The following is a 25,098-nucleotide window of genomic DNA, read 5'->3' as shown; positions in this document are numbered from 1 at the left end:
CTGGAGTGGTATGTTGCTAAAGAGACGCTTTCCCTTTGAAGATCAAAGAAAATTGAAGTTTTAACATCGGTTTTTGTATTGCAGAGAATCTCAGAGACAACACCACTCTGCTGTGCTTCACAGGCCCGCATGCCTTCGATCAGATAAACAGAAATGTGAGTGAACAGGAGACTGCTTGCAGTAGGCCAGATTATAAAACACTTGCTCAAGACATGGAACAATGCTCGAGCGTGTTTGTAAGGAAGAAAAAACAAACAATTGAGCATGTTGGCCTTGGCTTCTACCAAAGCTCATCAGTCTCCCAGTAACACAAGCGGCGCACCACACAAGTACTCCTGTTTACTCAGTGTGCTCTGGTTTCTGTCCCAGTCCCAGCCAGACTGGGGTCTCAGCACTGCCAAGGTCTTGCGGGAAAACAAAACAAAGCCAACCCCAAACCCTCCCTCTCAGCTCAGAGCTCTCCAATGCTTTCAGTGAAAGTAAGCAGGAGAACAAATTAAGCCAGTGACCATTTCCATTCCAGCCACCTGCACTCTTGGGTGTGTTTTCGCTGGCATTGATACTGTTTTTTGGCTGGCCTTCCATTCACTGATGTCTTGAAAAAGCACCATCTAATTTTTCCAAATATTTTTAAATAAACAAATTAAACAAAGCTTTTTGTTTTAATTGGCCACAAATAACCACTTCTATATCTTAGCCAGGTTCCTTTTTCACATTTATCATGGATGGTCCTGTTGATATTTTGTGGTTATTTCATTTAAAGCCTTCTCACTGCTTTTACATCTTATTTTTCCATATATTTGTGTGGTAATATTCTTCCCTATTAACATATAAAATCATGATCAACTTTGGAATATACCTTTCATGAGTCACAGTCTAAGCTTTTGAAATTATCCCGAGCTTTCTCTATAATAATAGCTTTGCTATACTGGCACTTTTAAGCTCACAGTCACTGGTTCCAAACTAATTACGCCTTCTCTGTTAATCAGTAGATAAATTCAAGACCCTCTCTCTTTAATAGAGTTTCTGGATCATAATTTGAAACATTTGAAACATTCTGATACGCTACATAAAAAGATGGGATGCGGCATAAATTAGATAGCACTGACCTTGCATTTACAGGTACAGTAAAATCTGTGTCATTCCCCTGCCTGTTTCCAAAGGAAGAATGACCACCTCTCCCCCATACATGTTTTTTTAATTTGTGATAGTCCTAGAAAAATTTCACTACCATACTTGATGGCAACTTAGCAGAACACTACACCATTCAAGACAACACAAATTCTTCCTTCTTCCTTTCCCTTAGAATCCTATCATTTCATTTAAAAACAAAAACAAAAACACAATGCGTTTCACAGTGACGCTAAAACATACAGATTTTGCCTTTACAAGGGGGGTCTTTTGCTTTAAAAAAAACTGCTCAAAAGCATTGAATCTAGTTGACAAGTTTCTCTAATATTTTAAGCTCTATGGCAGCAGAGTTCCACTACCATTTATATGAGAACCCCTGGAAAGAGGCTTTTAATACAGGTATTTTTATAGTCATGAGTGACAGTCACCTTTTAATATGCTATGAAAAGGTTTTCATACCAAAGCCTAACAGCAATTCGCAAATACTGATTTCCAGTAGGTAGAGAGCAACGTTTTGGTATGTAGGCAAACCTGATGATTTTGCACTATGACAGTTTTATGAGTTAAACAGCATCAAATTATACAACTAACTTTCAGGAAAAAAAAAAAAAAAAAAAAAAAAGCTTGCAAAAGGCAGGGATCAGAGCTTTAAAAAATTACTTAGAGAAACTGCACATTTTAAGAAAGCATTTAATAGTAGCTGTGTAGATCTGTGCAGTACCGCATCAACAACGTATGCTTCGAGAATAAAAGAATCCTGGCATGGAACAACTCGCTGAATTCTCTTCCCTGAACTTGAGCTGTTTTTACAGGCACCATATATAATTATCACATAACTAATGCTGGAAATACACTACTTCATTCTCAGTGGACTGCAATCAACTGCACATAATCATAACTGTTTCCAAAGCTCTATCAGCAGATCAATTTGCTGTGAAGCAGCTGTTACTGATTTAATATTCTTTTTACTTACAATGCGAGAGCTGTGCAAGACTTTCGTTTGGCAAGTTGGGGGAAAAAGGGAAAGAGACAGATGCATGATGCATAATTTAAACCCAGTGAAGTTTCAAAGGTTAACAAAAGTTTGTTGAAATGTATTCACAGCCAATAAAGCCAAAAGTCACAATGATTTTATTGATCACATGTTTTTAGCTCTAACCATTTGAACCCTGCAGGTAGGTAGGGCAGGTGCCCAACAGGAACTGTGTCCTGCTGAACAATCAGCTGGTATAGATCTGATCTCAGAGAAGGTGGACCAGGCAAGGAAGATGAAAACTGCTTACTGCACTGTGCCACCTTATTCCCAGCTGCCACTGTCTATCCCATACAAATTCTTGGCTTTCACTGCTCCCAAAAATGATGGTAAATCTAAATATAACCACTATAGGAATGAACGACCCCTCCCCAATGACACATTTTGAACCATAGGCACACACCACATCAAAACTTCTACAAAGTATGGCATCACTAAGTCAAAAGTGGAGCTACCCAAGTGAACGATAGAAATCTGCAATCGAAACACCACCTACTCCTCTCCCCTTCCTCTCTGGTTCTACCATATGAAGGTGGGACTGATGACTTTCCTTGGCACCAGAATAAAGACTGATGCAAACTTCTTGGAAGAAGCTCTTGGAAATGGTACGTCCCTCAGCCACCAAAGCTGTATGCCGCAATTTCCCAGAGAACTGGTTAGACAAACTGACCCCAGCATCAATGGAGGGACCTGTCAAGTGAGAGAGGGGCACAACCAACTTTTAAGGCTGTACAGAAAGCGTACACACAGGGTAAGGATTATCTACAAACCTAGAACTCACAACAAGAAAATCTGAAGCTACATTTGAAAACATCCCACTAAATGGAACGTCTCCATGAAGGACATCTGAAGAGACCCACAGGCTGCCTGTCCTTCCATCAATCTGTTCATATGTTTATCACTCTTCTGATGTTCCCTAAAAAATAAGCTAGAGAAAGGGAGAGCTCAAATAAACCTCTGCCTTTTCCTGACTGCATCATTCCTTGCGACGCCCTCAGATGCGTAGCCAAAGCAACAAAAGGGGGAGGTAGGAGGGAAACAAACAGTACAAGAAACTCTATAAACATCTGCTCAAAGCTAGCCATGGGGCTGCATTGTATTCAAAATTCCCCTTCAGCATGCTGAAAAAATTTGAAATACAACAACACAGATCTTTAGTCAACTAAAACATCGAACAAGCTCAAAGACACTACAGAACTTGGAGTCACTTAGTTCTGTTATTCCTTGCAGAATGGCCTGGTCTTGACCTGCCTTTCAATCAAAAATAAAATCTCCTTGAAAACAAAAGTGTAGTAGAAAAAGGAAAACAAGACAGATGGAAGAGCCAGTCACAACCCGCAATCATCTAACCTGCACCACAGAATAACAAAAAAATGAAAAGTTCCCTTTGGCAGTTAGCAAGGCTTTCTAAGGAAGCAGGACTATCAAGTATTATTAATAAACATGCTACAAAAAAAAGGCAGGTTATTTCTAGCATTTTATTCTCTGTGTTTACTTTGTTGTAGGCACACAGTTTTTATAGAAATCCACACAAAATGTTTAAGACAGAATAAAAGAATATTACCCATCAAATTAAATCAATAATCAACCCAAACTGATTTGGTAAGTGTTGCACGGAAGGGTGAAATGTAGATACATCCTTAAAAAAAGCTAAAATCTGAATTGGTCAAAAAAAAAAAATAAATAAATAAACACGAATAAGAATGGGAGACTTAAGAAAGGACTACAATAATAAACTGATGGGATGTATGGAATCTGCATGTTAATCTAAGAACACTACTTTTAGAAGTTTCCTAAACACTATTTAACAATAGAGTTAAAGGTCTGAAATGCTGCTAAGATGTTAACAACTACCTTTAAGTGACAGCTATCTCGGGCTATTTCTGGCCAGCTGTACAAGGCAGGCCTTCCCTCTCTCTCTGTCCTTAACATATTTTACTAGTTAGGTATTTTTAAACTGTGGTTCTGTAATGACAGTCAGTTCATCGCTTATTCACATAATCTGGCTTCCCCTCCTTACTTCTTGCTACTAAGTGTATTTTAACAATTCTTTCACATGTTTAAAGCTGTTTAGCCAATTCCTGCAGTTCCTTGGTGTGTTATACAACAAGAAAATAGGAGTGAGGTTCTTGAAGGCCCTCTCTACAAAAACATTTCAGAATATTCAGCAAAACAGCGTTTCTTTGAAGACACAACTTAGATGGATAAACAAGATCTCAAAATGCTGGAACCACTGGTTTTTCAGTGAGATTAATGTGAGATGGATCAGTGTAGAAGCAGCCTCAGGCTAAACACAGCAACTTCAAAAGCTAAATCAGGAAAATTTCAACTAAATACTGTGCGAGGGAGAAGAGGGGGAACAGAGTTCAGTAGATGATGCTATAGTCACAAGAAGTTTGAGGCGTAACGTCATCTCTTCTGAATATGTCCAAACCCATCCACAGAGAAGCACTTCAGTCATGATATGGTTAAGGAACATTGTAAATGTTGTAGGTAAGTAATAGAGCTTGGTCAGATCCTGAATATGAGCAATAATGGAAAGCAAGAAAGTATACAACTGACAGAAAAAAACAACTGAAAGGGTTAGAGGCTTGGCCTGAGTTTGCGATGATTAACAAACATGTCTAAGATGTGAGACTGGGCACAGAAAACAGGTCTGGAAGGAAGCTTTTAAGTTTGAGACATTATTAAACATTTACAAGAGGAGATACAGGGGTAAGAGAATGACTTCATCTGAAATCCAAAATAAGGCATTACATAAATAAGCATTACAGTTTTGAGACTTGGTTGGCTAACCAACAGCTGTAGTTATGCAGCTTTAACAGAGGAAGAAGCTAAAATTGTAGTTTTAATTGATAAAAAAAAAAAGTTATAAAACCAATTTAGGAAAGCAAGCCACAAATCTCAACTACATATCTGAAACATTACTCCAAATAGAGAATTAAAACAAAGTTTTGTACAGTCTATGTGTTTGCTGTTTTTAAGTTTGCCTGGAATCGTCTTAAAAAGATGACCATACTGACAAAAGGCTCTTATTTCTAGGGACAAACACACCTCTGTGAAGCAAAAAACATTCAACTAACATAGAAAGAAATCATACCTAATTATTACTCCAGCAATCCTATATGGTAAGCCTTTAACCTCAAATGATGATCCTGTCTTTATGAAAAAGGACAACCACCATTTTGGGGAAAAACCCTTCATATTTTCCTTATTTTATTCATCAGTAGCTGCTATTTAAAACAAAGCCACAACTATTTCTTCAGTACTGTCTTGGTCGTTCTGTATTTGCTGAAGATAAGGAACTGCTTTAAGCACATATTTGAAGTTTTCAAATAATCAGCTGTGATCAACAATAAAAGTGATGTGCCAGAACACTTAATTCCCCAGACCTTTTAAACATGTACATGTAATTACATTCAAATAAAATAACTCACATGATTGAATCTTCTGGTGAAAGCAACTGCATTTGGAGCAGAACTATATTTCTCTTTTTTATTCCATCCACAGCTTGCCAGCTCCTAGGAGAACAAGGATGAGAATTCATTTTTTTGAACACCATATGTTCAGAGCCATAAGCATAAAGAGAGAGAAATCGTAAAAAAAAATTCAAAGTAACAGAGCAATAATACAGTGAAGTAATAAACACAGAATAGCATTTTTCCTAATTTCTTTTGTACATTGAGATTCCACAGTATTTCTGTGGGATTTTGATTTAAGTAATTAGATTTTTGAAATGTATCTTTTGTTGAATTAGAAATGCTATTTTCTTAGTTCAGCTATTAGAAACCAGAGAGATAATGCAAGATTCATTTTATCATAGAAAATGTCAGTTTGAACATGAACCTGAGCTAGAGAGAGTCGCATGCCTTTTTGTTTTAATTACTTTCTGAAGATATTTGAAGTCTATTTAGATGATACACCTTGTTATATCAATCTAGACATGTCCCATTAATGCAACATGCCAGTTAATTTTATTATGACTATGGAAGATGACAGTTTTGCTATTTCTTTATTTTAACAGTTCATTTCCAATTTTCCCCTCCAAATGAGGGAATTTTATTTTAAGTTGAACAGTCAGCACTTAAGAAATATCTTGTGGAGTTAAATGGAGCAAGGAGACCTGCTTAAAAAAAATAGGAAGTCAGTTAATTGGTGTACTTATCTTGTTAAATTGTTATGGTGTACAATTTTTAAGAGGAATTATTTGCGAGGCCTGAAAAAAACATTTCTTTAACTAAAAAGTTACAGTGCTTCCTGTCTGTAAAACTTAGCAACTGGGCAACTGTGTCACATTCATTGTTATTTACTACCACTTAATTTCAATGAGGAATTTTGACTAGGAGCCATAAAAATGAATGTACCGATGAGCTCTCCTATTCCTACACAGCAGCACACACAGCAGACACAGGTACGCACAGCATACAACCTATTTCACAGCACCAACTGAAACTATCAGGAACATTACCCAGTACAGACACAATTAAAGTGGCATAACAGCTAAGTACAGCCTTTTTTATTATTTATTCATGCTTTCTTTCCACATCTTCCACTCTGAAGTGCTCTCAGTTTTATTACCGTATTGAGAACCACTTATTGAAGCTGTACACCATACATGCAACTACCACGTAACATAGGCAGAATGGTTCAACATGTAACTAATAATTATGCCTTTTAAGACAGTCCTATTTTAAAAGATTCTGGTATCTGAATATTGTAAGCTGTAACCTCACAACAGCATGTTATTGTAAAGAGCTCTGACGTTTATGTTTAATTAGAAACTTCTTAATGTCCCTTCAATCAAAATCCCAAAGCTACTAAAGAGCCTTGTGCCCATCAAGAGACCTTCAGCTCTCCCACCTGCTCAAGCCCTTGGCATGTTGGTACATACCAGAGGAGACTGAGAGGCTCCTATGAGAAAAATGTGGAGTGCCCAACTGTGTGTTTAGGGCCAGTCGTTCAAATGTCAATTGCAAGTTCTGTCACCAACACCTATCCTGGAAAATGCCACGCTGTCCAACATAGGAAAGCACATGCCCATGTCCTTGTGCTGGCCCTTCAATGACTACGTGCAAGACAGCTGCGTGGCCCTGAGCTGCTCCTGCCGCAAAGAACTGGCCAAGAGGCGAGGGAGCCATCCAAGAGACTCGTTTGTGTTCTGTCCTTCAGCCTCTCACAGTGATGGGGTTCCCATTAGAACAATCCCAGCTTGGCACGTGGGGATAACACAAGGTGATTCATCCTTACTGGCATCTGATGATTACACTTCCTTAACAGCAGGAAAAAATCGTTTTAGGTTAGGTTTAGATTAAATTAGTTTCTCTAAATTAGGTTTAGAGAAAGCATGGTAATTTGTTAATGACTGAGGCATTGTCCTCATACTATTTCAATTCTTATCACTGAGTAAAAAATCTAGGGTAGCTCAGGGCAGAAGTTACCTGTTACCCTGGCGCTGTACAGCGAAGGGTTTGCACTGCAGGGTTTTGTATCAGAAGCAGACCTGGTTTTGTGACTCCGGGGCTTGTGGGCCTAGTGTGATTAGTGATTAACGTGATGAGAGGTGGGTGGATTTGTTTGGCTTTAAAACCAACAAAAATTACCATGAACCTTTAGGTGGTACATAAGTAGCAGTCTTAAGGTTAGATTCAAATTTGCATTTATTCAGAATTAGAGTTCCAGTATCAGGTGGGCACAGGTGCAAGATCTTAGGCTGTGAAACAGATACATACATAGAATTACTATTTCTAAGAGGAGGTCTCCTTGTTTTCTAATTTTAATTGCATCTAGTTCCTTCTGACCTGATACTTAATCTGCATGGTCCTTTTCCACAGAAAGTTAACACAACTCAGAGGCACGTCAGATGCAAGGCAACAGCCCGCTGCTCACCTGTGAAGGGGTGCTGATGGACACACAGCACTTGACACTGTCTGCACCTTCAACTTTGTGCAAACATGTGATAAGTGCAAAATGGCAACAGATATTTTGCAGTGAAGGCATCATAATTTCTTACATGGCACATATGTGTTTCTTAAAAGGTGAGTACATCTAGAAAGTAATTCCTATTCTCCCCCAGTTTTCCTTTTAGATACTTGCTTCATTTTCTTCTGCTTTTCCTCTTTATGTATAATAATGAGGTAGAACATCCAACAAAATCAAATATGCATTCTTGACATTTCTTCTCATCTCTCAGAGCCTTTCAGTAGGTTTGCTCATACAACACAACCTGAGATGCAGAGAATCAACCTTAAAAGAGCAGCAGATGACAAGTTCAAGAGTACTGGATCACTGCCACTGTATCTAATTCACTCGCACCCTTCTGCTTGTTCTGCAGCTGACTGCTTGCTCTGTGCAATGCTGGAAGCAAAAATGGGAAGAAAATATTACCATCAAGCCCAAGCAGGGGAACTTCCATAAGAGCAGATCATAAAGAAGAGTCTTAGCTATTTAAATTGGTGGTTTGATTTTTTGATATCCAGTTCTTTGAGGCCCAGTAACTACAGAAGAGGCACTGCAAAAAAGCATCCAGAACTGCAACATTTTGGGGTAGGGAGGGTGAGACAACACAACCTACACTGCAGCAAAGCTTGGCTTTTAAATACATTCTGTGTGTATTTCTGATCAATTAGATAAAAGGGTAAATCAACTTGAAAGTTTCTGATGAGCTTTTTTTTTTTTTTTTTTTTTTTTTTTTAAAAAAAAGATATCCTATTAGAAAGATGAGGGTGGCCATATCCTGCCAATCAAAAAGACTAAGGATGCCCCCAAAAGCCAGAAATCAAATGGAAAGCTCTTTGAAGAACTTAGGGGAAAAAAAAGAAGGGGGAGATTAAGAGAGTGGGGGGAAGAAACAGCTCGCTCAAATCATGCAAGCTAAACCATGAATAAATCATGGCAACATTTTCATGTACAGACCAAAATAAAGCCTTTAAAAATATATATCCATGGGTAGAGAAGTGATCAAGCAGTAATCATCACTAAGATTTTTTTCAGCAGGTGTCTCTATTGGAAGCAAGATGTTCTTTAGTGATCCACACAAACAGGGACATGACAAAAGTCTGCCACCAGTAAAATCTGATAATCTAAAGGTGACTGATGAGCCCAAAGACTTCTACACTACTGACAAAGTGAACAATAAAATGAATAATGAAAATAAACCTTGAAAAGTACGAAACAATGTCCATAGGAAGATGTTAATCAGACCAAAATAATGATAAATTCATAATTTATTGTAGTTACTGTGAAGATTGTGAAAACATCAGTGCAAGCCAGGCTGCAATAGAAAGGAATGTGGAGGTACTTAAAAACATAATAGAGAGCACAGAACATCCATGTATTATCCCAATACATCTACAGATCACAAATATCTTGAATACAACAGTAGTTGCAGCCTTTTTTTTTTTTTAAAAAAAAAAAAAAAAACAGTAGTTGCAGCCTTTTTTTTTTTTTAAAAAAAAAAAAAAAAGCAGTCAGAGAAACATATTACAATGAAGTATGGCATGCATTCTTTTCCTCTCCTATATGAGGAAGAAACTGAATAGAGTTGCTTTTGCAAATGGAGATCAGAAAAGATACAACAGCAACACAATTAAAAGATGCCTCGCACAGGAAAGGCCAAAAGGAAGTTATCTACTGATCAGAACAGCACAGGTTGTATTCAGGATGACATGAACAGCTCACATGAAGGAAGCATTTTCATATTATACACTGTAAATAACAATAAATTGTGAAGGTTGAATGTAGAATTGAGTTCAAAGGGGATTAGCCAGAAGTCAGGGAAGAAACACCCATCACGGGCTGTTAAGCACGGTATGTGGATGCACCTTGCAGTTCCAAGACTCCAGCTTCTGACACCAGAAGGATATATCAATGTATAGATAAATACATGGTTTCTCATACTGTCTCACTAAGCATCTACTGCTGGCCACTTGGAGAGGCTAAAAGGACTGCTGACAACTATTCCCACATTCACTGACTTCTTCCTGAGTCCCAGGGTACGTTTCATTACAGCAGTGCACATTGCTGCAATCTGTAAACTTACCCCTGTTCCCCTATTCACAATCAAAGCCAAGTGATAAAAAAATATTCATGATAAAAACCTCATGAATAAGCTGCACATGTACATCACCTCCAAGCATCAAGACTACATATAGTCTTTATGCTCTACTATTATCTCCATTAAACATACAACTACTCCATAATTTCAAGGTATGGAAACAAAGAACAATGCCTATATAAACAGCTATATTAAACTACAGTCAGGACCAAAAGCGTAGCTGAAACATACAAGTGATATATGGAGCTATTTGTAAAAGCATCTCTAGCCTTGATACACAACATACAAAAATGTTAAAAACACTATTATTGAACAAAGGTCATGACATTGCAGAAAATATTAAACCTCTTCCTTCATCTATGAAAGTGAAACAGCACCTCTGAACCTCTTCATTGTGTAACTGGGACAGGTGTGCATGCGTGCTCCAAGCACAACAAATGGCAAAAGCACAGGAGGGCCACTGCATTCATTCTGACAATGTAATGGGCAAACTGTGGCGTTTGTACTTAGAGAGGGGCTGCTATTTGCTTTTGGTTCTGTTGTAATACACGTAATAAGTATTTTTCTTTTCTCCTTCTTATCATGACCTTCATATATTGACCTGTGTATTTCAGTAATACACAATTGGTTTCTTAGCAATGAGGCTAGGATTGTCGTTTATTTGTTAAATACTTAGAAAAAGTAACAGAAAATGTCAGTTCAGACAACTAAAATACATATTTGGGCACACTGTGTACCACCCAGCTTATTAGTTAGTTTGGTTTTTCTTTGGATCTATCAGGAGCTGGAACCTAAAACATTCTGATCGAAATTGTCAAATCAAGATGTTTATCATTCAAACACTAAAAAGCAGATACTTCATCTCTAGCACTGGTTGAACATATTTAAATACCAACAGGGCATTCCCCAAACTAACTGCTAGTTCCAGACATTTTTGTATTATAAAACCCATCTGCCAAAGAGTTACAGAAACCAAAGAACATTTATATTCATTGAGCCTACTCACACTTCGCAATTTGGGAGTTTATGCATAATATTTTTCCTTTAAGTTCGAAAAGAAAACCAGTGAACTACTCACCTCTGGTTGAATTGCTTTAAATACAGGGACATCCATTAGTGTTATCTGACCCTGAAATAAGAAATCATAAGTTAAGTTCAAAATTAACTTTGCATCCTATTAAGTTGCTGCACTGCTGGAGAAAAAGTGTACTTGTTCCATTGCATTTTACTGTTATTTCACTTTAATTTAGTAGCATGTTTAAGAGGTTTTGGCTCTCACCACACAGCCATCCTGCAAAACCAAAGCGCTCCAAACTTTACATTTAATAAAATAAACAAATTATGAGAAATTATTCTCAGGAGCAGCTATATATGCAAGTCAGAGCTTGAGTTTAGAAATGCTGTATAACGACCTATCCAAGAATATAAGGACCTAACTTCAGTTACCCGAGCACAGTTTCTCTTCAGACTCTGAATTCTCAGTCTAGGCATTACATAACTCTATTGAAACATCCCCAAAATCTGCAGTTGATACTTGGACCATATTTGACCCATCTAAATAGCAAAGCTGAGTAATCCTGCAGTTGCACAGCAACAGTTAAACACAGCTATCGCACTTCCACTGAGTCAGAATCAGCAAGTTTGTTTACAATGTCTGTCTAGCTTTGAAAGGGGTAAAGCAGCACTCACAAAAGTTTATGTTTACTTTTTGTGATTTTAAACATATTCAGAGCCTTATTTTAAACAGTTTAGAATTGCTGTCTGCCTATAAACCCAATAGGAAGAGATCACCTTTTTCAAAGAACTTGTAAGGTAGCCCACAAACACCAGTGCTATCCAAGTTGGATATCAAAATATCCTTTCGGCAGTGAATCCAGAGACCTTACTCAGTTTCAGCAGGTGCAAGCTGCTTAGCTATTTTCCCTGCTTCTTCCAATCTATGTTCTACACCTAGACAACATTTTTCTAAACTTGTATTCAAGGGAGACTAGATCAGATCAATTTAACTCAACCCAGAGCAGAAAAACAGGAAAATACTCTTTTCCTTCAACTTAAACTCTACGCCCTTCCACCCATAGCAACTACAGTAAAAATAAACAAACTTTTGCCAAAACCAAAAGAATGCCTTCTGAACTAGAAGCAGCCTATCTCAAGCTCTTCTCTTATTAACAAGGGACCTACTCGTGAAGGGGAAAAAATGGCTTCTTGTGCTAAAGTTGGAGACTGATTCAGCATTCAGTTGTTTGTTTGTTTTTAAACAGGAGATCATCAGGGTTACAAATGCAGAAATCTCGACAAAAAGTTTTCAAGAAGGGCAATTTCAGCTTAACACAAGAAGTCCTGAGAGCTACATGTCATTCCCGGCAAGGGAAGCGGGCAAATTTGTGAAACTGTGCTCAGACAACGCAAACTATTCCAAATGTGGTTAATGAACTTCGCTTTGCTTTTTTATTTTAATGCAGGAACAGGCCATACTGGTGGGTTTTAATCCCACCTTCTCCTAACCCAAGGAGATTACCAGGTGAAGGATGAGAGCCCTTGGAGAGAAGTTAACACCCTGCCAAAAGCCACAACACGCTTGACAATCCCTGCTACAGGCGAAGGGCACAGCCAGAGCCCTCCGTTACCCACAGAAGAGCATCAGAAACTCCTACATATTACAGATGTCGTTCTGGGTTATGTTACACTGTACTTGGCTAAGCAAAGAGCTTCATCTTGGTAATTTAATAGTCTGCCCTCTTATTGAGATCTGTGTTTATGGCTGTTTTGAGGACACAAATGGGTAAGGCATGGCTTTACTTGGGCAGGGAAAGGCACCTGACAAACAGACAGAACAAAGATATTTCTCCAAAAGCACGATAGTTAGGAAGGGAGCAAGAACAACCTTGTGAACGGATTTCTAAAGTTAAAACAGACTTGAAGCTAATAACCAAGGGGTATTCAGAGAAAACTTGTCCTAAGAAAGTTGTGAGGCTTAACAATAAATACATTTTTTTTTTCCAGATATGAGAGTTTTCAGAATGAAGGAAAATACACCTAATAAGCCTCCAAGCTTAGAGTCCAAAGTCTAGATACCAGCTAAATGGATTATTAAAGAGAGAAATACAGAATACATGCTCCTCATCCAGACACGGGAGAAACTGTTACCAGTCTAAAGTTTAATCCAATTATTCCTAAATCCTACTTAAAAGTTTAACATCAGAAACTGCAAATGCATAGGAAATTGCTTCCCTACGAGCACTGGACTTATCTAAATACCACACAGCAAGTCTGTACCACTGTGTAGAACAAACTTGCCTGATATTTTAAGCTCCCATTTGCTAGGAAGTACCAAAGCTCTTGCAGCCCTGGGAAGCACCTAACCACGTAACCACAGCTGTGCAGGCGTAAGCACCAGGGGACTGCACTTTCTTACCTGCAGACACCACGCAAGAGATACGGGGACAGAAGGAAAGGGTGAATTCATTTTTCTCACCCAATCCCCTCAACCATACAGCATCCACACATAAGCAAGAATTGACTTATTTTTGATTTCCAAGGGCAAGACCCCAATCCTGAAACACAAGTTCATGTAACTCCATATTTAGTCTACATCTGTCTGCTAAACCATGCCAAGCCTTCTGGGAAATATATTGTCTTTGGTAAATACCTGACTAAATGTAGCATTGTGCTTCTCAATATAAGAAATGAATTAGGAAATTGACAGGTGAGGTGAAATCAAAATAACTTCAGGTTAAAAAGCAGAAGAGGCAGGCTGTCTGGAGAACTTTTTGGAACCATTAATCAAATTTAATACACTTTTTTAAAAATAAAATTAAGTAAAGCTTGAGTATAGGACATTAAAACATCCTTACCAAATGAACAAAACCAAGAAAACTGGCATTGCAGTGATCGCTAACATTTATGTGCAAATCCTCCTCACTGAAACACGATTACAGCGGTGGAATGGAAATGAACCAGAAAGCCAATTCATTGTTCACACAAAAGCAGAAGAGAGTATGATTAAAACCCAATGCTTTATTTCTTCTCAGGAAAAATTTGTGTTCTTTACCAATCTGAACTGCCTTAGCTAAGTCAGAATGTTATTTGCTTCATGTTTATTCCTAAACAAATTATTACTTGAAGATCAACATCAGCAAATTATGACAAAGACTGATTTTAATTTTGTACCACAATTCTGATATCAGAAGACATGCACACACTTCAAATAGAGAACGGTATATTAACGTTATACATAAATAAAATGAACAAAATTACACATGCCAAACTTCAAGATTAATGCTCATTACTAAAAGATTTGAAATGACTGTTACCAGTATCACAACACACAGAAGACAAGTCTGAGAACAAAAGATACAGCAGGAGTTGGGGTTTTGTTTCTGTTTGCTGTTTTTTTGTTTTGCTTTGTTTTGTTGTTGTTGTTTTTTTTTTTGAATGGGCAAGTGAGTTTTTTGCTCATTTGGTTTACACATTTTATTACCTTCACTAAAAGCAGTATCCATCTGTTACAACACTAGCATTTACTTTAGCACTTGTTGAAGAAATATCCCTTATGCAGGTTCTTTCCTTACAAAGTCTGCAGTGTCTTAAGGATTTCAAACACTTCAGCTGTTCACAGCTCGAAAGCAGCAAACAATTGCTAGCTGAACCCCTAAGCTGATGGGTACAAAACCATTTGGGTTCATAGATATAGCAGTGTACTCATGAGTTTTTTAAACCTCTGACAAAGCAAGATTTTTTTTAAAAACATCTACTCATTCATATTCAGAAGTCTAACACTTCTGTAAATTTTTACCCTTTTAAAGGTCCTCGCTCACTGCGAAGCCAAAAATAAAGCAAAGTGAAAGGCCATTATTCTAATCAGCCCACTTGAAATGACAAAGCCTAGAAAATAATGTGTAATACTTGTTGGATGCTGTTGCTCAACTCTCCTTATAAAAAAAATTATACCATGGCCAAATCATGGGGAATTTAAACCCATAAACAAAGCCACTAACTTGGTTTTTGTAGCGAAGCGATACAATGCACTGACTTCTCTCATTTCAGTTCCTTAATCCAGCCAATACAAATTCCTGGATATCTCCCTCTCCTGAATGCGGTTCAATGGTTTAATACTCTAACTAAAAATTTCAAGTGTTCACATCGATTTGTTGCATGAAACAAGCCAACAATAACCCCCTCTGGTTTGTGGTTTCTTTTTTTGTTTGAGCTCTCAGCTGCATGCATTAAAAAGTCACATGCACAATTCAAGACTTTGATTTAAAGAAGCATTTTGATTAGACAAAGAAGCAGCAGCAGCTTAGTATTTTCTGCCCTTTCAGAAGTGATATGGCTATCGACTTCATCTATATATTAAAGAAGTTCTTCATCACTCAGGCAATGAAAGAGCTGAACATTTTTTTTTCTCAAATTGGCTTTAGATCTTGAGAACAATTCTAGAATATGATTAGGTTTTTGTTTAAGTGTATAATTACTGTCCTTCCAGATCCTCAGTCACTTGAGGAACCCTACAAGGGAAAACCATCTTTAAGGAATGGTGAATCTTGCAATTCCGATATAGGCATGTTAGAGGGAAGATAATGTCCCCCCAGCCTCCCTGGCACAACCATAGGAGTTTTTGTATGCACTGCTAAGACCTTGCGTGGGGACACTCTTCAACAACAGAGTTTAAAAATATTTTAGCTCTCCTGGGTGTTGAGAGATTGGACTTACTAACAACTAACTACGTCAACATACTAAAATAATGACCACGTAGCTTCAGGTCCATATACAGAGATTTACCCCTCTTCTAAGGCAAGGCTAGGACGCTATAAACTTTGCATCCAGATGAATAAGAACCACTCGTCGTTGTGCTGCTGCTTTGACAAATATGGACGTCAATGAAATTAAATTTTAAAGTATTCCTCAAAATTACTTCTTGCTTTTCTGTGAACACATGCGACTACTCTCCTTTCAAAACCCATGTAACTTAGGAACTTCTAGTTGCAGTTAACGCCACTGCATCAAGCTCCTCTCCATGCTCCCATACAAAATCTCCCATTTGATCCAGACTATAATCCCACTTTTCTAGTCCCTAGACTTCGCAAGCATCAACTCTTTAACCAGGCTGCTTACTGTACTACAAGTTCTCCAGTCATGTACCTACCCCACAAGGACACTGCACATCCCATAGCTCCTTGACAGAAACCCTCATTGTGAAAAGAAAAACTAAGTTTCTGTCTGAGATTTAAAAAAAAAAAGTCTGTATTTCGGTTATTGAAGAACATTGCCATAATCTGATTTTCCTTGAAGCCATGTTGGTTCAGGCAGCACTTCATAAATTGCTCCTTAATCTGAATTTTTAGAAGGAAATATATTTAAGCCTTCCAACTTGGCTTAGCACTGTCTCTCTGGGCTGCCAGAATACTTTTCCCTCACTGAAAAAATAGCTAAGCCTCTGTTAAGCACTGCATCTGTAGTAAAATAATTCTACTGCCCAAGATGAACACTGGGGGATTGGAGTTCCTGTGCTGAAACCCTACTTGTTTTCTCACAAAGTCCACTCCAGAACTTCTGTCACTAATAGTTCTTCCACACACTGAAATCGCTGCTTCTTCCTCTCCTTGGGAAAATACTTATTTATTAATATTCTTCTGTAAAATAAAGCTAACGGGAACACATACAAACAGATTTTATTTTATTGTTATTAAAGCAAATGCTCCTAGGCCCAGTACATCACTTTATCAAGCTGCTCGCAGATGCAGCGGACAACTTGCCAGATCACTGACAGCCAGCCCCAGGAGCTGCGCAGGACCTCGTAGAGGAGATGCTGGATCTGTTGGACAGAGGAAGGTCTCCTATGGGGAACCTTGGGCCAGTTTAAGTTACTTTTGTTCTGTTGGAAGTGGCAAAAAAGGAGTTGTTGGACACCACACACCTCGAGACCTGTTTCTGCACTTGCATTACACGCTTCATTTACAAAACACACATTCGTGCTCTTTCTCCAGATATAGGTGTCTCGATAACTGTCACAAGAATGCCTCTGAGAAAAAATCCTTGTTTCATCTACACAACTTTAAAATGACCTTATTGTTTCCAAAATAAGCAATATTTCTTCCAACATCCATTTGACAAAGCTCAACTGGAATCCCAAGGAGAAATAGACATACATCTTAACCAAACTTACTTTGTAACGCTTTCAGAGACTATGGCAAAGCATAAAGAATCCTTCTTAGATAACTAGGTGGGAAAAAAAAAGCAATGGATTTATACAGCTGCGCTTCCCTTAATTCTACCTCAAATATTTACACCGCCGTGGCTAAGTCGAAGTATAAAATGGAAATGCGAGTCAAAAAGTAATAAACAGTCAAATAATTAAACAGTAGCAGTCTAAAGAGCAAGAATTTACCGTAAAGCAAAAAAATAAATATTTCTTCAACCTGAGGTTCGCCAGCATCTTAATTTGGAGCTCAAGTTCCCAAAGCATTTTTCTTTTTTCTTTCAGTCTCACCAGCCCCGCTTTCTGCTGCCACTGCCCCATTACCATATCCCTCCCCCACAAATTGTGCCCTGGACGCTCGAAACCACAGATCTCCCTTCAAAAAAAATGGCCAGCATTCACTGTGGCTCTGCCTACCCTGTAAACACGCTGAATGGTTGCATCTACAGGGCCAGGCACCAGTGGGTAATGCTGGCACCAAGTCGCTTTGTGGCTTTCAGCTGTTTAATAAAGAAGTGAGCAGTGATCAGCCTAAAAGCAGGTATTTAGAGACAGACTCCTATTAGTTACAGCTAGAAATCTGTCTGTAGAATCCCTCGCAGAAAACAAACATATCCTGCTTTATACTCACTGAATGGCATTCTTTTTCCCCCAGGTTTACGAAGCATGCAGGCATTCAATACATCTTCCCAGGAGCTTTGCTTTTTCTGTGCATGTATAGCAGACCATACATTCGTTTCCAACAGCAGCAGCTAGGCCTGAAGATCTCACCTGTTCCAGCTGCAACACGGCCCTTTAACTTTACAAAGAACTTACAACACGTGGTTGCTCATAACAGTGTAAGTGCAATATTACATGTTTATTACAATAATCACTGCTGTTACTGTGCAAGACAGAACCCTGGAAGGGTTGGAGTGCATGTCAAAGTTGCTCAGAGTCCAGACAACAGGCCGTCACAAAATGGCACACCAACTGCACCTTCGGCACAATGCTCCTGGTGGGTGACTGCCAAAGGCAAGAATGTGAAAATAAAATCACCGATATCTACAGTTAGACTTCTTTGACTTGGTAAGCAAGCAATAGCTTTTCCAGTCCCTCTTGTCTCTTACTCACCCACCAACTGACTGAACAGATTAAGATTTCAAGGAACAACCCTAACACGAGAGCTAAGAAGGCAGCTTTGTGTCTCAGCCTGGCACTAAAACTACCAGCAGAAATCCTGTTTCCAGTATCTTTTCAGCTAAATACCATTCAGATTTTTGCTCTTCTGTCCTCAGCATAACTGTAACAACCTGTACACAGTTACCTGCTTTCATCAAAACGCAACACAACAGATACGAGATGAGACTTCCCAATGCTGATGTTGACTGTATCAGTTAACTCTCACCTTTATGGCATCTATGCACTGAAATTCTTTTTTCCTACGAGCCAAAACAATCTAGCAATTTATTAGACAGCTGTCTAACTCTTGTGCAGCAACTTACTTTTCCTGCTGTTTTACCAGCTTTATTTTTTATCTTGTCTCTCACACATAAAGTACTTAATCCATAACTTATTTTTCAGTTCACCACTTGAAAAAAAATATACTATTTTGAAACCTGTATTCATCTACTGCTGGTTACAGAATTCAGTCTTTGGTAAATCACTGATGTCAGTAGTCTACACTACACCTCTTTTTACCAGAAGTTCTCACTATGCTACAAACTTTTTCTAGTTTGAAAAAGCAACTGGTAACATATCCGTGTCTAAGCTGAGAGGTACAAACCCACTGTTATAATGAAAACCTCACTAGCACAGTTTTGCATTCTCATTGATGCTGGTGTCCTGAAGAGCTTGACCATACTGTATCACTCTGGTTGTCTTCAGATCAGCACTGAAATCCTGGTGAAGATTTTACACTTTTCCATTACGGTAGGACTAAGAATGTGAAGAATAAGGAAATGAGCAATTAAAAAAAAAAACAACTACAGTGAGTCAAAGGTGTTTTTCTGCCAAGGTACTCAAGTTTTTGTCAAATTTACCTATTTTCACAACATTCAACAAGAATGACCACAAAAAGACAGCAATTAAGCAAGTGCTAGTGAAAAAAATAAGGTAAGTTTACCTGAAGAACTAAATATCAACTAGGAAGTACAGCCGTTTACAGAAACATGATTAAAAAAGAAATTAACTATTATCTTGCCCAAGGGTTGTTCACTGACTACTGGAAATTTTGCTCAACTGTTTAAAATGCTGTAAGATATTTCAGACCAGTTTACAGCAAACAAGGCCTGAAAATAAATATTACAGAAGGCTGAGACTAAAGATATAGTTTTCTTTTTGGAGAAACTGAGAAAACAACAATATTACACCAGGTTGCATAAACCCAGACTACAATCACATGTGCATAATCATAATGGGAAATGTTGAAATAAAAGAATTGTATTTGTAAATGGAACTGTACCTAGTTTGAAGCCCGATATGAAAACAGTAAACATTCCAGATTTCACTATAGATTTTAATAAAAATATTAATATTGGATAGCATTTATAACAGGTAATATTTAGAATACTCGTGAAAGTTAAAAGTTTCTGCAAAGGAGAGATCATTTAAAAGAGCAAGAGGCCTATGAAAGGAGATGCCAAACAAAGCACCTTTTCATTTTGTCCAAGTCCATGGCAGCAGCTCCACACAGACTATGGTTTTGGGCTTTGCACCCTCCTGAAGAGGAATGCAAGCATCATAAATGCACTAAGAATCCTTGATAAGATCCAAGGCTGAGAAGGACGTGATTGAGAGGTGACTTCTTCTATTCATGCATAACTTCTAACAGAAGTCTTACAACCAATGTACTACCAGAGACCATTAACTGGAAGGCTTGATGTTCTATGTTTATCCCCAGTAGGAACATGTACAAGCAACAAAGTTTTGTTGATTTGTTACTGTTGAGCTTAAATATTTCCGTACTGTGATGGACTAAGAGATTCATCCTGCGAACCTACAATACTGACTCACAGCCAACAGGTGTCCAATCGAACTACTACCAGTGCTGTTTTGCAGAAGAGTTGAAACAGCAACACAACTGAATGTTATGTGGGCCTTCTGTAACACAACAAAAACACCACCCATACAGTCCATATACAAGCCAGTCATAAAAGTTTTCCTCTGTAAAGTTAAAAAAAAAAAAAAAAAAAAAAAAGTTGAATTCCCTACTAGTGTTGGCAGAAGTTATAAACAGTTTTTATGATACCACTGCTTATTTTAATACAGGACTATTTTGTAATAACAAGAGTGAAAATTTTCTAGCCCCACTAAATGTCATCAGAAATTGTCACCGACTTCAGCTGGGATGTGCTGTACCATCTGCCGGTGTCTGACACTGGCTGGGCATTATGCAGGAATGGCTGTATTAAAAAAAATGAATCTGTACCTTCATTAAACCAATCAGCATAAATAAACAAACCATCAAAAGGATTAAATTAAACTCCTCCAGAAAGAAAAAAAACAAGTTCAGATCAAGTATATCCTTGCAGCTACTACGTGCATCTCAGAATTATGGTGTATCGTACAGATTTAAAGGATCTTTGGTCTGCATTGCACACAGTAACATGAAAATACCTGGAGAGCCTAGCCCCAAAAGACTACTCAACATTAACCTGAATATAGACAATGAAGTACAGGACAGGATACATTTTTGAAACCCAAGAATGGTGGAAATGAGTTGCGAAACATAGAGGAAGGGGGAAGGGTAGGGAAAATTGAAAAAATTACACAGCAACTAACAAAAATTACTTACGGCATATTCTTCTGGTGTAACCTTCAGAACATCAAATACCACTGCATCAAAGCTCTTCTTCAGTTCCGCTGAACCTTTGTCACTCAAAGATTCAGAACTGCTACTCTTCTGCAAAAACAAACAAAACTACCGATGATATTTTGGTTTTGTCATCTGTTTACACTGCCAAGATCAAAATTCCTTTTCTAACATCACATTTTTTTCTATTGGGCAAATTAACAATTAAAAAATCCGCGGGACTTATTGTCTCCTAACAAAGATCACTTGATTCAAAGACTCTCAATCTGATTTCAACGGACTTCAAAAGCACTTCTCAATACACAACCCTTACGTATTTCAGGATGTAATTAAATTTCAGTTTTGTTGAGAAAAAGTTAACAAGAAGAATCAAAATCTGAACTACAGAAAAAATCACTAATGAGGAAAAAAAGACAAGGTCTGCCCCAAAAGAATGCATTTGCATCTAAGAAGCTTAGCATAACAATTAGGGTTTTTTGTTTGTTTGTTTGTTTTTTTGAATGGTAGTAACTCAAATCTGGCAGAGATACCAGATCCAACCTAGATTATTTCATGAATCAGTATCTAGAACATACAGGTATTTGCTTCCTTGAAAAAATACAAATATTGTTCAAAAATTAACACTTTGTTCAATACGAAAACAATACATCTGCGTTACAAATAATCACTTCCATTGGTATACAGATTCTGTTCAGTCATCACACTTTTTTCACACAGAGGTTGAGATGTCATATCCAGATGTACATCTCACATTTGAGCCCCAGATGTATCTAACTCAGAAATATGCATGCAGCATGCAATTTTTCTGCTCCCCGCTCTCCTGTGGAGACCTGTAAAGCTAAGCATTTTTTGTTTGCTTATTTTTTTCTCACTTTCAGAAGCCTGGTATAAAGCAAACTCCTGACTAAGAGGAAGAAATGAGATGAGACATGAACAAAAAGCATCATGAGGGACCACAAGTAGTACAGTCAGTAACTGTATGAGCTTTTAACACTTCTTCAGCAGCCACTATGCTTGCCTGAAGTACAGTGTAACATCTATAAGCTTCAGCAACAGCATAGCCTGGACCTAAGTGCTAACAGAGCTCCCCCATCAGATTTGCTAATACTTTGTTTTGGAGACTTTGGAGAGAGAGAAATCGAGCAGTGATGCACGGAGTGCTCATGCCCTTGTTGGGAGCTCCAACTCCACTGCAGCAAAGCACACTGAACACAAACCAGAAACCAGTCTTATGTTGGAGACCGATACATCCTTAACCACTCTAACGCCTGCTAGGAGGTATCGCAGGGGTGTACACCTCCTGGAAAGCTGAAAACGTTAGACTTCGACCCACATAATGTAGGCACTTTCTGACAGTCCTTGTAATTTTACTGCTAATGTTCTAAACTTAAGATCATGGGTATGGGTCATATGCACAACATGCATACAAACGAGTGTTTTCACCGTGGAAGCCATTTTCACCGTGCTTCCAGTAACATCCTGCATCAAGTCTGCTGATGCCAAGACAGAAGGGGAGATAGATAGCACGCTGTCACCAATGCTGGCAAACAGTTCTCTTGTTCTAATGTCTTCTCCTGAAAACCTAACAGTATTTTATGACTATACTATTTATTTTGACTTTGGCTTCCCAATTACTACAAGTGCATTTGAACTCCTTGAGAGTTCAGCCAGCTGAAATTTAAACTCTTGTCCATATTTCAGCATTTTCGTTGCAAAAACAGATAAAGAATATTCATGCTCATTTAATGTCCGGTTTTAGTGAGCTTCTTCTGACAGTACCATCTCTCTGAAAAAAAATGGCTTTGGAAACACCACCAAAAACTCCAAATCAGATGCGTGTTTTCAGTAACCATTGTACTACATTTTCAGAAACATTTCCCAGTTAGTAAAAAAAAAAAAAAAAAAAAAAAAAGACACCTGCTGAAAGCAGATTTATGTCCCGTCTTTATTACACTCCTAATCCCAACTTTTAAATGTATTTTACTTAATTTTTACCAGACAACACGTAAACAGTCAAGACTCCTGTTGAGTAAGATGAGAGCTTTCCTCTACGAAACCTTTCCAGTTACGTGCCAACAAGTGCCAATTCAACAATTCATATTAAGGGAATTACAATACTTGAGAAATTGGTGGAGATACTTGATTCTTTTCAATCACACAACACTATTCCTTTCACCTTGTTTGGACTACTTTCCATTCCCATCCACACGCACAAGTGCATAGCACACATGCAGCCCTACTATTAAAACAGATTTGTAATACACATATGAAATGAACATCTTCAAGGCTCAAATATTCTTTGAAGGAAGCAACCTTTTTCTGGACTTTGTGGCTTGTGTCACTCTCATTTGCAGTGTTCACGAACATTGTCTTTTAAATAAAAGAGGGGAAAAAGACAAAATGAAGTCTACCGTGTTAAGAACACATTTGCAATTTGACAAAAAAAAAAAAAAAAAACAAAACCTGAAAATATTCATCAGCAGTAAAATAACTGTCTTTCAAAGCAGAAAGCTTTGGTTCTTTTTGTACATCTGTACAAGCCAAGGCATGCCACCCTAAAGAGAAACAGTGCATCTGGAAATATTACTCATAATACACTAAGGGCAGATTTTAAGTTCCCATCATTCCAGTAATACAAGGCATTAGAAAACAATACTTAACAAGGGAGTGATTTGCAGGAGTTTTGAAAAAACAGATCCTGTAAGCCCTCTATCAGTGCTAAGACTCTCAAACAGATCCTCACTGGCAAAAAAAAATAATAAAAAATAATCAAAACCTTCTGGTACTTACCTCCCCCCCACTCACTTAATAAGTAGATGGCAAATGGAAAATTACATTAACTTCAAAATATGAAAAATCACTGTCAGACTGCCCCAACACGCACACGCTACCTGTCAAAGGCGAGAACATTTCCCACAGGCCTTGCCAGCCCAGCTTAGTGCACTAAGAGCATCTATTATTGTTAAAACTTGAAAAGAAAAGCTTCCTTGTCTAGATGTGATGGAAAGAGCACAGAAAAGGCAGTTACTGGCTATGGCAAGGCTGTAAATGTGAGTTCATGCTTTCTGTTGGTATACAAAGGTCAGAACTCTATTCACATCTAAACTGGGGCACATAAAACCAATATATCCGTTTAAACATGAATTTCCTGTGCCAGACCTGTTAAAAGAAAAGATTACTTTTGGGTACATTTAAAGAACTGAGTATTTATGATTTTCAGTACCTCTTGAGTTTTACAATCCTTACCTCTGAAGCAGTAGCTGCAATATTAACACTGCTTGACTGCCCGTTCATTAGATCCATCCTGCCCACACCATTAGTCCTCGTCCCTACATTTACAGCAGAAGGATCATCTCCAAGGCAACTGAATGATCATTCCTACAAGAACAAAAAGTCGATCAGAAGGCAGTTTGTTCAAGCGTTTTAAACAAGATTCAACATTGGAAAAAAAAATAACTCCCAAAATGTTTGGGCCTCAGTGTGCTGCAGCCTCAGATGCATATTCCACAATTACCTGCTTAATGTGTGAGGAACAACGGAAGGTTCCATGGCAATCAGCTTCTTACTGCTAGCATAGGCCTTCATATTCTTTTCTATACTCTTCTCTATGTGCCAAGTATCAACATGTAAACATATGCATTAACCCCAACAAAGCTTGGCCTGCAGCACAGTTCATGTATGATTCTTTTCCTTTGATAACAAGCTTTATAGAAGTATATTACAGATGTTACCTCTACTATACAGCTTCTCTAAGAAGTTATCCAATGATTCCTTATCTTAAACACCTATTCATCAGCTTTAATCCAAAATTATCACATTAATAATATCATAATTTAAGAATAGAAGTGGAATTTACCTTTTTGTCCACAAGCTACCCAAACTACCAATTG

The 25,098-nt window shown here is 38.0% G+C and overlaps 1 protein-coding gene across 1 annotated transcript in view; it reads right to left on the bottom strand.

Annotated features, from left to right (window-relative positions):
- Positions 1-25,098, bottom strand: part of RALGPS2 (Ral GEF with PH domain and SH3 binding motif 2) — a 113,681-nt gene that overhangs the window by 65,513 nt on the left and 23,070 nt on the right. Inside the window, exons 2-5 of the mRNA XM_084291092.1 lie at positions 24,455-24,586; positions 21,191-21,298; positions 11,296-11,346; positions 5,602-5,685 (exon numbers count right to left, since the gene is read on the bottom strand). Coding sequence (XP_084147218.1) covers positions 5,602-5,685; positions 11,296-11,346; positions 21,191-21,298; positions 24,455-24,511 — 300 coding nt within the window. The 5' untranslated portion in view covers positions 24,512-24,586. The remainder of the gene's footprint in view (positions 1-5,601; positions 5,686-11,295; positions 11,347-21,190; positions 21,299-24,454; positions 24,587-25,098) is intronic.

The sequence above is a fragment of the Netta rufina genome (assembly GCF_964035555.1).
Source record: "Netta rufina genome assembly, chromosome: 8".
NCBI classification, from domain to species: Eukaryota; Metazoa; Chordata; class Aves; order Anseriformes; family Anatidae; genus Netta; species Netta rufina.
This window is presented reverse-complemented; position numbering and strand designations above follow the sequence as displayed.